The 14,964-nt window shown below is 42.4% G+C and overlaps 1 protein-coding gene across 1 annotated transcript; it reads left to right on the top strand.

The window, feature by feature from the left end:
• Positions 1–8,225: 8,225 nt before the first annotated feature.
• cebpa (CCAAT enhancer binding protein alpha) lies at positions 8,226–10,774 on the top strand. The gene has a single exon (XM_080729593.1). The coding sequence runs from the start codon at positions 8,519–8,521 to the stop codon at positions 9,488–9,490; it is 972 nt and encodes a 323-aa protein (XP_080585719.1). The 5' UTR covers positions 8,226–8,518; the 3' UTR covers positions 9,491–10,774.
• The last annotated feature ends 4,190 nt before the right edge of the window (positions 10,775–14,964 follow it).

The raw sequence follows: 14,964 nt of genomic DNA, 5'->3' as shown, positions 1-14,964 counted from the left end.
CACTCGCTTCAGCAACTGATCCCAACTTTCACATGGCATTGGCCATTAGCATTATACAGTACAGACGGTGATGGAGCCCGATTTCCATTTTTCCCAAATTCAAGCTATTTATTAGCATTTCTTCACCACTTCTGTTCAACTCTACAGCCTGTTGTCAGGGTTACGGTCCGTTCCTCCAGGCCATGGGATCTGTAGCCCCACACACACACACCCCTCTCTCTCACAGTTAGGAATGTGCATGGTCTCTCTCTCTGCTCCTTACATTATGATGCTCCCACATATTCTCACGCACGCACCAGTTACAGTAACTTTCCCCACAACTCACACTCTGCACATATTTTGGAGCAAATGTCTTTGAACGGGTAAGGTCTAGTTTCAATTAATTGAGCAAATACTGATCCACCATGTCAAATGCTTCAGGAGTCTTGTCTGAGTCCTCTTCAACACCATCATGGATACCATTCTTGCACATAATGCCTTTACAGATGCTGAGATGCATGTGGAGTTTTAGGGTCGATTCATCACACTCTAATAAGGAGCCTAACTAATTTCGGTTCAGCACTGTCCAAACCCAAATATGGGTCGTCGTCCCCGGTTCGGGGGGTCGTCAACCGACTAAACTCGGCTCCACGGTGCTGCCGAAATGTTGTGACCTCCGGACTTAATTTCGGTACTTAGCGGTGTCTTCTCATTCATTCAGCCCGGCTTCAAGTTCATATTCTCGGCTGTGAATCCAAGGAAACAGCGGTCGTTTGGGAGGGAGACACGCCGACTTTCAAATGCTTGTGTGGCCGTGTATTGAGTGTCGCAGAGCGGATACATTGTCAGCTGGTTCTCGCTCTGGCTGGAGACGAGAGTGATGGACTGGGAGGCGTGCGACACACACACACACACACACACACACACACACACACACACACACACACACACACACACACACACACACACACACACACAACACACACACACACACACAGCTTTGCTGCGTGTCTCGCTAGTCGCCGACCGTTTTAAAGAGAAAAGAAGAGCTTAAACACAACTTTGCTAGTGTTCCGTTGTCATGCCATGGACCTCCAATATGTACAAGCAACTTTGGCACTAGCCGTTAAGAAAGTATGAATGGACTCCCCCCGAACTTAAATAATATTGGTTCGGGGAGCCCACGGTACATAAAACATGAACCACGGCATGAAACAACTGCTTAAATCGTTAGTTTTGTAATGTTTCAACCGGAACAGTTGCCAGTACTGTAGTCTCGCGTAGCCAGGGAGCATTTGCAAATCGCGATAGGCAACAGTCTGGCCACGCGAGACTACTAAATAAGCGATTTAAACCGTTTTCCCAACGCCGTGGTGCATGTTTTATGTACTGTGGGATGGAAAACCATAGTCTGGGAGCGTGGAACTACCTTTACTTTTTGGATACAATTTCTAACTCAACATGGATGCGTTCCACACCAGCCCTGGGATACCTTTATAGGACCTCATCTCGGAGCACAACAGTATGCAGCGACGGGTGAGGTTCTATATGGGGCTAGTGGAGTTTTTACATTGGAATATGGAATGTTCATTTATTCCTTATTGGAATATGGAATGTTTGATAGGATCACTTCTGTGCCAGTCCTTTATAATGCACAGGTTTTGATTTGGATATTGAGCTAATAGGAAGTAGATATTTCAGTGCTCTGTGCCACGTGGGTCCCTGGCATGGAAGTGTCTTTGTGAGAAGAGAATTGGACGCATGCGGGCAAGTTGAAGTGTTTACATGTTTGTATGAGGGAAAGGTTTTTCCTTTTTTTGAGCATACGGCTGAGAAGAGCACAAGCTATTATGATGCATTATGATGCATTTTTTTTTTTTAATAGTGGAGAGTTAGACCATAATTCAGCCCAGGTCACTATTGAGCATGAATGAATCATACTGTGTAAAACAAAAGTTACTCAAGTCCAAAAATCAGTCATCGGTAACCCAACTTTGAGCAATTCTTATGAGGTTTCCCCCGGGAGTTGAATTTCAACCTTTTAGTACATTACATTACACACCCTTAGAACGCATGCATTGGTGAAGACATTTCTTATAACGATTTAGTTGGCAGATATCTGATAAAATGTCCTTAATTACGAACTATGATAATGACACACAGTGGGAGAATTCTGATTCAAAAACACGTGATGTTAACATACATTTTATTTGTGCCATTAGGTGGTGGCCTCTGGCAGAAGGCTGACATGCGGGGGGTTTCATGTCGCCACCATCCTTCCTCCACAATTCATCCGTGATGGAAGAAGTACTCAAATGTTTTACTTAAAGGAATATTTCACTTTCAAAAAAACGTTTGGTCATTTTATCGTCTAATCAAGCTTTTATGAACACCCCGAACAGATTTTAATTTGCTTGATTCAATATTTAGATATTTGATGTAAATGTTATCAGGCCGTCCAGGCCAAGGGCCTCTCCCCATGCACACCCTGTGTGGCATGCAGAGCTCATTGGCACCATGATAGATTCATTGTTATTTTTTCGATAACTTTTTTCATTTTTTTTTCCATTTTCCCAAAGAATTATTAAAAATAAATGTAAAAAGTTATTGAAATAACACGGCCTGCTCACGTATTAGGAGGGTATTATGAGTCACCAGAAAAAAAATAATTGGTGTTTTTAATGAATCTATCTATGGTTAAAATGGAGTTTGAAGTTACAATGGGTGTGTATGGGGAGAGGCCTTGGGCCTGATAACATCTATACTATAATTTTGCGAATGTCTGAGTGAGTGTCTGTCTGTCTGTCTGTCTCAGCGTTTCTCCTCAGTGGCTGGAGCAATTGATCTGAAATCGCATCACCATCAGCATATGAACACACCTGACATAACTGTGAAGCCCGTTTGTCACTTTCACAAATCGTATGCTGTATAATAGCATTTTTATGGTGTATCTATATCTATTTAGCCTACAGTACCTTTTGTGACCACACATGTTAAGGGAGGGGCGCTGTTGTTCAGGCCATGCACAATCACACACAAACCCACACACACACACACACACACGGGGGCGGGGGGGGGGGGTTCTGGCCCTGTTACAGATGTTGTCCAAAATCATGCAGATCGGTACACAGTATCTCTGTAGCCGTTAAATGGAACGGGTATTTCTTACATTGATGCTCCTACATATTAGCATGCAAGCACCAGTTAAAGTTACTTTCCATCCCTCATATACTGTGTGCACAGTGCACATCCCATAATCCACACACTGCACATCATTTCGGAGCTCATATCTTTGAACGGGTAAGGGCTAGTTTACATAAAATATCTAAATACTGAATCAAGCAAATTAAAGTTAAATCAAGTTAAAATATGATTATTTTGGGGGTTGCGGCCGTGATGCAATTATTTTGTAATAATCTAAATATACAAAGTAATTAGTAACTAAAGTTTTCAAATGATTGTAGTGGGAAAATACCTCAAAATTGTACAGTACTTGAGTAAACTGCACACCACTGCATCTCACCACTGCTAATTAGCCCACTATCTCCAGAAGGCTGGTATCTGTTATTATGTTATTTTGTACTCGGCCAGGTTCTTTGACAGCCCATTACATACCCAAGCTGCTTCAGACTCAGAGGCAGTAAAGTAATCAGGTGGGAGCTCTATAGATCAAGAGGGGCAAGACGCCTACTGGGCTACAAATTTTGTAGCCCACAAAAGAAATATGGGTGAATCTTAGATTCCTTGCAGTTTACTTTACAATAATTAACAACAAAAGCCAACATTTCACCAGGCATGCTGGCTTCATCAAGGTTTGTGGCATACAATTCAAACAATGCTTATAGCTTGTATAGAGTTCATTGGGGTGTTCTCATTACAGTCAGTTTTTAATTAGCCTTGGTTAAATCCACGGATCCAACAATCAGTGTCCATCAAAGAAGCACTATTTCTGGGGTGCCGATGACCAAGTGGTTAATTTGCGTACAACATTATGTTTTAATGTCTGACAGCGTGTCCCCACTGAACCGGGTACGATTTCCAAGCCTGGTGGTGGATTTGCTGCGTGTCACTCCCTGATTCTCATTCCCCGTTTCCTGTCCACTGTACTATCAAAAATAAAGGCAGACCCCTCATCACATTATAACTAACATACAGTCAGTTATAAAGTGTCTTTAGAAGGCACTTTATAACTTTGTATTGTAGTTATAATGTGCTGTCCCGCTGAGATTATAATGCATTATGACCAGCCCTTATATTAGTTCAGAAACCTTGTTATAAGTTATGCATAATTAATAATTATAAACATTATAGACCCAGCCTTTAAGTAAAGTGTTTTATTTTGTATTTATTTGTTATTATAATTGTTTTGATACACATCCCACCGGGGAACTTCAGTGTTCAGCTTCACCCATCTAGGGTGGACACTTCGACACAATGCTGAGCTGGAATCTCACCTGGGCGCCTAGGACTTCGGAGTCCTAGGCGCCTTTAAGAAAATAAATCCAGTGGGTCTCCCTAACAAATTATACATCTTCCTGTCCTCTGGACTACCTTCTCAATGCCAATACTATATTATCTTAATGAAGTAATCGATGGTTGGCTTCTACAAAAGGGTTAGCAGCAGGATTAGTCAGATTATGCACCAAATATTGTTATGATGTTCTTCTTTTCTCTGAGTTTGAATTATGTTTTCTTATTATAGGCCTTACTATTGGGACAACTAATGGTAGTGTTTTTTTATGTTTTACCTTTTTGAGGACGTTTAAATGTTGAGCATGGATGTATGCTGTTACGTACACTGCACGCACACTCCACTCTTATAACAACCAGCCTGTATAGGGGATACTGTACGCAGAAGAGCCTGTGACAAGACTTTTGTTAAAGGACGGTCCCATTTGACTTAAAGATCTCTCAAATTTGTGTTGTTTAGAAGTCATAAGAGTTTACTGTAGCCCATCAATGTACCAGAACGAGCTGAACACTAGCCCAGGTGCTGCAGTGCAAACGCAGGGGAAAAGTGATACATTTTAAAGAGCTCCATCTGTACAGTAGCTGACACTACAAATCATCTACACCCCCTTTCCACGGGACAGATTTTTGTTCTCCAGCCGTGTAGTATATCACATCTAAAACTAGAGTTCTTAGAATGAGATCTCTGGAACAGTTTATACACAAATGGAGGTCCATAGGCATGTGAATCAAGGCTGGTTCCTTGACATACAGTAGATTATTTCATAATGGCAAATCATTATATAGTGGGTAATGGAATTTTAGTAATGTTTCAATCTTTCAATGTTGAAAGATTACAATTAAATAAGAATACCTTTCATATCTCTATTGAATATACAGTAATTCTGAGCAACTCAAGATATTGTGCTACATACAGACTATACGAGTATACATAGCCTATAACATTTTCAATCCACGCCACCATAAGGCTTATTTTGGCTTACATTGGTTCTCAGAGTAGGGTCTCCCAGTGGTCCTTGGGGGAGTTCAGGGGGGTCCCCAGCTAAAGTAGTTGGCGATTCACAAATCTACAAGCTCACAGTGCTGCGAGCTTGTATGCAAGCTGCTATTTTTGAAAATTTGAAGAAAAAAGGGGGGGAGTATGTATTGTATGTATTTATAATAATAATTTTGAATTTCTGAACACAAATATTCTCTTCTGGGGGGTCCCTGAAACTAAACATTTTCATTTTCAGATGAAAGGGTTTATGGCCAAATACGTATCAATTTGGGGGGCCATGGCACGAAGAGACCACTGCCATAAGCAATGTAACAGGAGGTTGGGCTCTGTGCTGAAGCTGGCAGTGACGTGTATAGTCAGAGAGGACATGTGTGCCCAATAGAAGAATTGAATTGAAATCTGATACCGGTACTTGAACTAGGAATGGGTTTGCCATTACACCAGGCAGGCAGTGATCAGAATAATGTCCATCTGCCATGAATTTATATAATACAGCTTCATATCACAAAGTTCTAAACTTAAGTTTCATTTACCACTAAATCACAATCAGAAACACTTTCCAAGTATGAGGTTCATACAAGAAATGTGCTTTAGATTGTGATGTAGTGATTGATACCCAACAATTACTGTAGCAAAACCAGACTACTGCTCAGATGGACACAGAACATTCTAACGGCACATTATACATTACAACATAGCCTACTCTCAGAGAGTATAGACATACTGTAGATAGCTTCAGTCCGACTTCTATACCCAGAAGTTCCAGAACCTACCATTAACAGAACATAGTAAGACAATATAGGTCTAGATTAGACATAGATTATTATATGTATATTTAAACTGTAGATTGTACATCATTCATTACACAATACTTAAGCAGCAGGCCAAAGTCACCACTTTAATATTGGGTAAGCTGATGAAGATGCCATTTTAAAATGCATGGTATTTGTATAATATTTTATATTATGGGTCCCTGTGAGATGCTGCATCTCAAGGGGCCTTCAATAAAAATCTTACAAATATTAAATATTGAGCACCTTAGTGTAAGCTTCCAGTCAGTGTATGAGGAGTAGTACGCCTAGTAGTGATCAGTCTGATCAATGTGGCACTGTCATGCAGTCGCCTATGGGCTCAGTCAGTTGTCTACTGAGCACTTAATTGCTGAGATGCATGGATGATATTGCACAATAGTGTACATAACTGTAAAACAAGTAGCTGCAGGGAGTTATCTGCCTCCCATACATTGTGTTGGTAATGAGTGTTGGTGTGCGGGCTCTGTAGGCGGTAGAGGGTTAAACAGTAATAATGGGACAAGGGTTAGCAGGCTGCTTAACTCTGACTCATGGAGCACGTGTAGAAATAATGTGGTCAGGAGGAACACCCCTCTATATCTCACCTCGTCTCTCTCTTTCTGTTTGCATCTGTTGGTATGCTTCTCTGTCCACAAATATCTCTGTCTTTCTCTCTTTTTGTCTGTTAGGCTACTTTTATGCTTTTCTTCTCTCTGGTCAGTCGATTGTTTCCGTTCCTTAACGATAGAGGGCGATGTTAGCCCATTCATAGTGGCTAACATGCTCGTCCAACCTGTGGCGTAGTATTCCTCCTCTTAGCTTGTTACTTTATGCACGTGTGCTGTCCTATGGTGCTGTCAGTGGGCACTGGCAGTGCTGCATAAAGGTGCACCAATTTCTAACGAACCAAAACCATACACTCACAAATTAAGTAATGCAGAAGTTTATCAATAATTTAACTCTTGAGAGCGTAAAATGAAACCCCGTACTCTCAAGGGTTAAAGATCTACAATAAAGGGTCCATTTGGTTACCAACTCTCCACCATTTAGCTAGGGACCAGTGGTCCCCGGACCACTGGTTGAAAACCACTGTGTAGGCTAAATAGAAGGTTAGACCATGCAGTTATACCATACGCTACGCAAGTGAATATTCCACTTATTCTCGATTCACTACGCCTATTTTATAAATTAAGGTAGCCTATAATTTATGTGTATAATTGTAGGTTACATACCCACTGAAATTGATAGGACTATCTGCATCTGTGCGTTCACCGCGGGGCATTTCTTTCAATTTACAACACCACTCACGACGCGCCGTTATCGCGCGTAAACGTGCGTAACGTTTTCCCGATAGCGACCCGCAGGGAGCTTGTCTCAGCTGGAGGGAGAGATGGACCCCTACTCGCTTCTCAGGACCACTTCATTATCAGCCTAGTAGGCCTATCTCCCTGGCTGGCAGACTGAAGCTCCCAGGCTGTGTCTGTCTGTCTGTCTGTCTGTCTGTCCGTGGTAGTAGCCTAATTGGAAGTCAAACGTGTCAAATCTGCAGACAAAATTAATAATCTGACACATCATCACTATTTTATATATATATATATATATATATATATATATATATATGTATATATATATATATATATATATATATATATAGGTCTACATATACACCCTCCACAATCCACATATGAGTTGCAGAATTATCAGACTTTTAAATGAAGGACAAGACATGCACTCATATGCATTACAATATTAGGCTACTGATGTCTGTTTCTGCATTTTTTTAACTAAACGTAAACGAAAAGGCTTCGTGATCGTGATACAAGGACCTAAATCTTATCACCACACTTGAATAATCTACACACAAATGTCTACCTCCAGTCAGTGGTATTGGATTGGGACGTACCCGACTGCCCGCCCCCCTCTCCACCCCAGCCTGAGGTATAAATACAGCTGAGCCTGTTTGACAGCTGAGAGAGCGTCTTATAGTGCTCTGGCTATCGCCACTTTAAACGATCTAACCAACAACTCACATTGAACTGAGCACAGCCCGTGTCAGAGCTGTCAGGGACCAACTCATCTGAGTAAACCTGTTGCTTTTTGCCGCTTTTCACTGCCGAACAGAGACTGGAACCCGTGTTCCTTGTCATTTTGTAACTTGTGATATTCAAATAGCCTATATATATTTTTTTTAACCGTGCCAGAGCGGCTTCGCCCCGGTATCGGCAGCAAGCTGGATTCCCGGAGCTCCTCACCATGTCTGGCGGGTTTTAGATACTCCATGGAGCACGCCAACCTGTACGAGGTCGCTCCTCGGCCGATGCTCACCAGCCTGTCCGCCCACAACCACAACCAGCCCGGCTCGTACTGCTACAAGGACCCGGCGCTCGCCAACGACCTCGCGGACATCTGCGAGAACGAGAACTCCATCGACATCAGCGCCTACATCGACCCGGCCGCCTTCAACGACGAGTTCCTGGCCGACCTGTTCCACCACAGCGCCTCCAAGCAGGACAAGCTCAAGTTAATGAACGGAGGAGAGTACGACTACTCGCACGGCGTCTCCGGGGGCGCGCCGCTGAGCGCGCAGCAGGGCCAGGGCGCGTACATGGCCAACGGCTACCTGGACTCGTCCAAACTCGAGCCTATCTACGACCAGAACCCGTCGAGTCGGATCAGACCAGTGGCCATCAAGCAGGAGCCCCGGGACGAGGAGGACATGGGTCACTCTCTGCCTCCCACCTACCACCACCACCCGCAGCACCACTCGCAGCACCTACCGCACCTGCAGTACCAGATCGCGCACTGTGCCCAGACCACCATGCACCTCCAGCCGGGTCACCCCACCCCTCCGCCCACCCCGGTACCGAGTCCCCACCACCACCACCAGCAGCAGCACCACCACCCGCACCAGCAGCAGAACGGGATGCCGGGCACGCCGGGCGGAGCCTCCATGAAGATGATGGGTGGCGGTGACCGGGAACGGGAACGGGAACGAGGGGGAAAGAAGAAACACGTCGACAAGAACAGCCCCGAGTACCGAATGAGGAGGGAGAGGAACAACGTGGCGGTGAGGAAGAGCAGGGACAAAGCCAAGCTGCGCAACGTAGAGACGCAGCACAAGGTGATCGAGCTCGCCTCGGACAACGAGAGACTCCGCAAGAGGGTGGAACACCTGACCCGAGAGCTGGACACGTTACGGGGCATCTTCAGACAGCTGCCCGATGGCTCCTTCAAGCCCATGGGCAACTGAGCTGCCCCGGAGCCACTGGACTATACTGACTGTAATATTGTACCGCTGGACTTTCTTCTAAAGAAACAGACTTTATACAGTGGGGACCGCTGGATCATTTACGGTTTGACTCTCAAGTGACAGATTGTGAACCAGTTGACAGTGACGTGCGGAAAGGCCAGGCAGCTGAGGTTTATACATGTGCCTTTAAAGAAAAACGATAAGCTCATTCCCCTCCGTCTGGACTGATGTGGGCTCTCTGTGGTTTTTGTGCCTTTTTGTCTAAAGACTGTGTGCGTCGTCACGCAAAATACAAACAAAACACACACACACACACACACACACACACACACACACACACACACACACACACACACACACACACACACACACACACACACACACACACACACACACACACCGATCTGAGTGCAGCTAAGGTAGGGCATGGTTGGTACAAGAATCACTAGTCTTATGTGTTTTATCAAGTTACCATCTCGATATTCCTCTCCTTTGTTAGATTTTACGCATTGTCTTATAGAGCTATATAAAATGCACACTGCTTGCCCCATATTCTATATGTTTATATATATATATAATATTTATATAGTCTATATATAGGCTATATATTTTTCTTTGCAGAGAAAAAACGCATGAATATCTTGCCATTGTTTGTCCCTCCAACATAAAGTCCATATTCCAAGCTACAGTATACTGTTGTGTGTGTGGTGCTGTGCGTGCTTGCATTCACAGGTTGAGGTTTGTGTTGGACCGAACTATATGCCAAAGTAAAGGACTGGAATTTATACTGTGGTATACCTGCTTCATAAGCAGTTTATTGTATGCACTATATGTCGTCAAAATGCGACCAAATGAAGCACATTGTATTTTTAAAAGAATTTACCATGTGGGTACTGAATTAAAGAATGCCTCTCATTGTACGACGCTTTCTAGCTTGTAGCCTATTTATGTGTAATAATGGATAAAATGTGAAAAGGGTTCCTATGCAATGTTCTGCCATCCTGTGTTGATTTTACTATTTTTTTTAAGGCATTGGTTCTCAAAGTGGGGTCCGGGGACCCCCAGAGGTCCTTGAGGGAGTTCCAGGGGGTACCCATAATGATAGTTAGGAACCAAATAGGACCCTTATTGGGTCAATTTGGTTCCATTTGTACCCTCTCAGAGTTAAATTAACATTGATTTTACAATAATTATAAACTGTCTCAGAGCCATTAAATGAGGGTCCATAGCCTAACGCATGTCAAAGTGGGGGTCCTTGAAATTAAAATGGTTGGGAATCACTTCTAGAGCTGTTAAAATCTTCTCTTACGGGGGTCCCTGGCATATTTTTTCAAATGGGGGTCACGGGCTAATAAGTGTCAATTTGGGGGTCCTCAACATGAAAAAGTTTGAGAACCACTGTTTTAGCTCCCCCCTTTCTCTATATCTCTCCGTCTGACAGCAACACCGTATTTTCAGTGCCTTTTGAACCATACTCTGTCTCCATTTGAACTCTTAATTCTTTCCTGTATTCTGAATTCATATAGAAAAAGATTTAGGATATGCCTAAAACAGCAAGGAAAAGCACTTTTTACAAGCTATCATAGCCTACAGATGTGTTCAAACCACTTTTTAATTGTAAAATATGTATACACACACAGACACACACGTCACACACAAAACTGAATTATTGTTATTGTAATAAAAGAGCCCGTTTTATCTGAGTGGTGTCGTGGATTGAGTGTTTTATGTTAACATGCCAATTTATCCAAAGATTGTTAATTTTTCATTTTCTATAGTAGGCTATATTTGTAGTTTCTACACACATACTGTAGCATTTGAATGGCAACAGATTCTTCCTTTTACCAAAACAATGACGAATAGAAACGTAACTGAAAACTGACAGCTTCTACAAGACCGTCCACACTACAGTAATTACTGCGGTCGATAGGAGGCGCTGATAGCCTGGCCTACAACATCAATTCATCTTTCTTAAAAAGTCAGTATTATTTACAGTAATGACTAATTGAGTTGACATATTTGATCAAGTTAACATTTCCTGTATTTTTTGTGCAGTATCAGCTATTGTTTTAGGGCTTTCTTGACAATAAAGTAAAAAAAGAAAAAAAATACATAGGCCTAGAAACATGAACGCCAGCATACACAATGCTGTGTTTTATATAATATGTAGGTCTATCAGTGAGTGAAATAGTAGGATATAAGTGATAATCTTGTTATAAATCTAGCATTTTAATTTATATTAATCTGATAAACTTTGAAACAGTAGAAGCTATTCTGTGGTGATTGGATATTCAATATGATCAGCTGTAATAGCAACCAATCATTATCAGCATGTCTGCCTGCTAATAGAAAAACAAATAGTTTGAGAGAAGGAGAAATGGATGCAAAGAGGACGTGATAAAAAAAATGAAAATGAATACATCTGACTGATATAATGAGACACCTTTGATCCAAATAAATAATTGATCATCATTGTAATTGGGAATATGGGGTGTATATTTAACCCTCTAAGACTGAAGAACTGTGGAACGCCCTACCAAAGGCCCTAAAGGAGTGTAAATCCATACTTTACTTTTAAACGGCTGCTACTCCAACTGGTAACAGTAAGCCTAACCTTCCTCCCCCTGACCTTTCTATGGGGCTGTTAAAGGAGTAGTTCACCCCCCAAATGACTTTTTTTCTATTGATTACTCATGCCATGGAGAGTAGAGTTCAATAATATTTTTTGGTTTTTGTCACATTCCTAAGACAAAAATTTGATTTGAGTAAATTTACCCCCATTGATTCCGGATGGTGACCCGTTTCGAAACGGGTCACCATCCGAAATGAATGGGGGTAAATGTATTGTTATCACATTTATGTCTTAGGAATGTGACAAAAAACTAAAAATATTATTGAACTCTACTCTCCATGGCATGAGTAATCAATAGAAAAAAAGTCATTTTGGGGGTGAACTACTCCTTTAAGTATGACATCATTTTGTAGGCAGAGGAGAATTTCTGCCCCCAGTTTCCGTGAATCTTTTTACAATTTTTACTATTTACACATTTTTCTTCTCTTTGTTGTTGAAAGGAAAGTGCTAGAATTATACTTTAGTCGTTATTTTTGTCTCGGATCTGTTGAAATAGCGAGGGACAGAAAATGCTCTGGGGGCAGAGTTCTCCTCTGCCTACAAAATGATGTCACGGCTTAAAAGCCCATTTATTTTTTCATTGTGTTTTTTTACAACGGCTTTTCTTATTTTCTCTGTAGTACTGTGTTTTATCTGTCATTCAATGTTATATGAGTAAAACAACCTGGTACCAGTTAACTGCTGTCATGAAACTGTACCTTTTCCTATGCAAACATCGAATAAATTCTTCAATCAATCAATCAATCAATAGATAAATAGACTGCCAACTAATAGTCAGGTAGACAGATAGCAAGTCAGCTGCTGTCCCACTGTTGAATCAGTTCTCTCTTCTTCTTTTTTTTTTTCAAAGATTTGTTTTGGGGCTTTTATGCCTTTATTGATTGTACAGTAAACTGACAGGAAATGGGGAGAGAGATGCGGAGTGACACGCATCAAAGGTCATTGGGATCAGGACTCAAACCCGGCCGCGACACGCTGTCAGTATCAGGCGCCTGGACCGGTAGGCCAGCGGGCGCCCCCCCCCCAAATTATTTCTCTGTTGGACTCTGATAGCATTTTATTCATCTTTAAGTACTTGTGACAACTTTGCTAACAAGCCTTTTCTCTTAATGGTATGACGGATTACATTTTACATGCAAGTAATTTATATGACAATCCTAACCAGAGACTTGCCATAAGTGAGCAGGTGAACTTCACTATTTTGCTCACAGACATTTGGACATGACAACACGGCTGTTTAGCGATACTTCCGCCCTTATGTCAGTCAAACCCACAGCCGTTCGGTTACAGAGAAGTCTCAGCCACTAAAACCATAAACAGATGTATTCTTATTAGTTATAATTTGACCGTATTGGGGAGCTGGGAGTTGTGCAGCTCCTATTGTCCAACAGTAGAACAGCGTGGTCAAACTGGGCAGCTCCCAGTGGCCAACAGTAGAAGACAGTGGATGTACTATGATTCCAACAGTAGAAGACAGTGGATGTACTATGATTCCAACAGTAGAAGACAGTGGATGTACTATGATTCCAACAGTAGAAGACAGTGGATGTACTATGATTCCCTGGATAAATGAAGGTTAAATATGAGTCCTACCAGAGGACAGCAGACAGCTGTTGTGTGTCTGTTGGACCAGATGTTGGCTCTCGTCCAATTACTGTTGTCTGTTGTCTTTGGTTTTTCACATGATCAACCTCTCTCTCTCTCCAGCACTGCTGTTACCAGGATCCTGCTGAGATTCACACACACACACACACACACACACACACACACACACACACACACACACACACACACACACACACACACACACACACACACACACACACACACACACACACACACATAAAGTGCATATTTAAATGCATTTTTGTGTGTGTGTGTGTGTGTGTGTCCATGATGCATGCGTGTGTCCGTGTCCAGTGTAATCTCAGAAGGATCCTGGTGCATGCATGCATGCGTGTGTGTGTGAGCTTGTTCACACGCCTACATCTGAGTGCATATCATGAGCTCATAAACATTTCTGCATGTGTGTGTGTGTGTATGTCTGTGTGTGTGTGTGTGTGTGTGTGTGTGTGTGTGTCTGTGTGTGTGCGCGTGTGCACACTCGCACATTGTCATGCCGACTTCTGAGTGCATATGAGCTCATAAACATTGGAGTGTGTGTGTGCGTGACCTTGGCTCAGCCTCACAGCCCTCCAGGGGAGTAGAGAAGGGCCTCTTTCCTCTGCTCTCGGCCAGCGGTGTGCTACGCCAATTTTCTTCCCCCCTGTCCAGCCCTCCAGTGGTTCCCTTTTAACAGGAACCAGGTTGAGTTCTGACCCGCTCTGGGATCGGAGCACTGACCCGACAGGTGAAGACAGCTTCAATCTGAGCCAAACTGGCAACCCGCTCCTCTTAGGGATCCATTCATACGCACACAGCCCTGCACAATGCATGCGTTGACCCAGCTACTTTCATCGTTTCATCTGCCAGCTGGCATTTTTGAATGGAATAGCACGTCCAAATGATGGTTGGTAAAGTACACTAAAGTAGGGCTGGGCAGAATATCCATATTATATCGATACTGTGATGTGAGACTAGATCATGTTCTGAGATTTTGGATTGTAATATAATATGTTGTCCTTTTCTGTTTCTAATCTCTTAAAACCAAATGTTATGCTTTCAAAAATGTAGCACAAATAAACAATCTACAAGCCCACAACACAGTTGAAAGGTTGTAGATCTACTATTTTTGAATAGCTGAAAAATAGTGTTTAAACTGTTTATTGGTCGCAAGATTTAGATTTTGTCCATATCGTCCATATTGTCCATATAATGTAGCATCCAAATAGAATAGAACTGA

Source organism: Nannobrachium achirus (assembly GCF_963921795.1).
Source record: "Nannobrachium achirus genome assembly, chromosome: 7".
NCBI classification, from domain to species: Eukaryota; Metazoa; Chordata; class Actinopteri; order Myctophiformes; family Myctophidae; genus Nannobrachium; species Nannobrachium achirus.
Note: the sequence above shows the minus strand (reverse complement) of the source record. Positions and strands in the feature narration are given on the sequence as shown.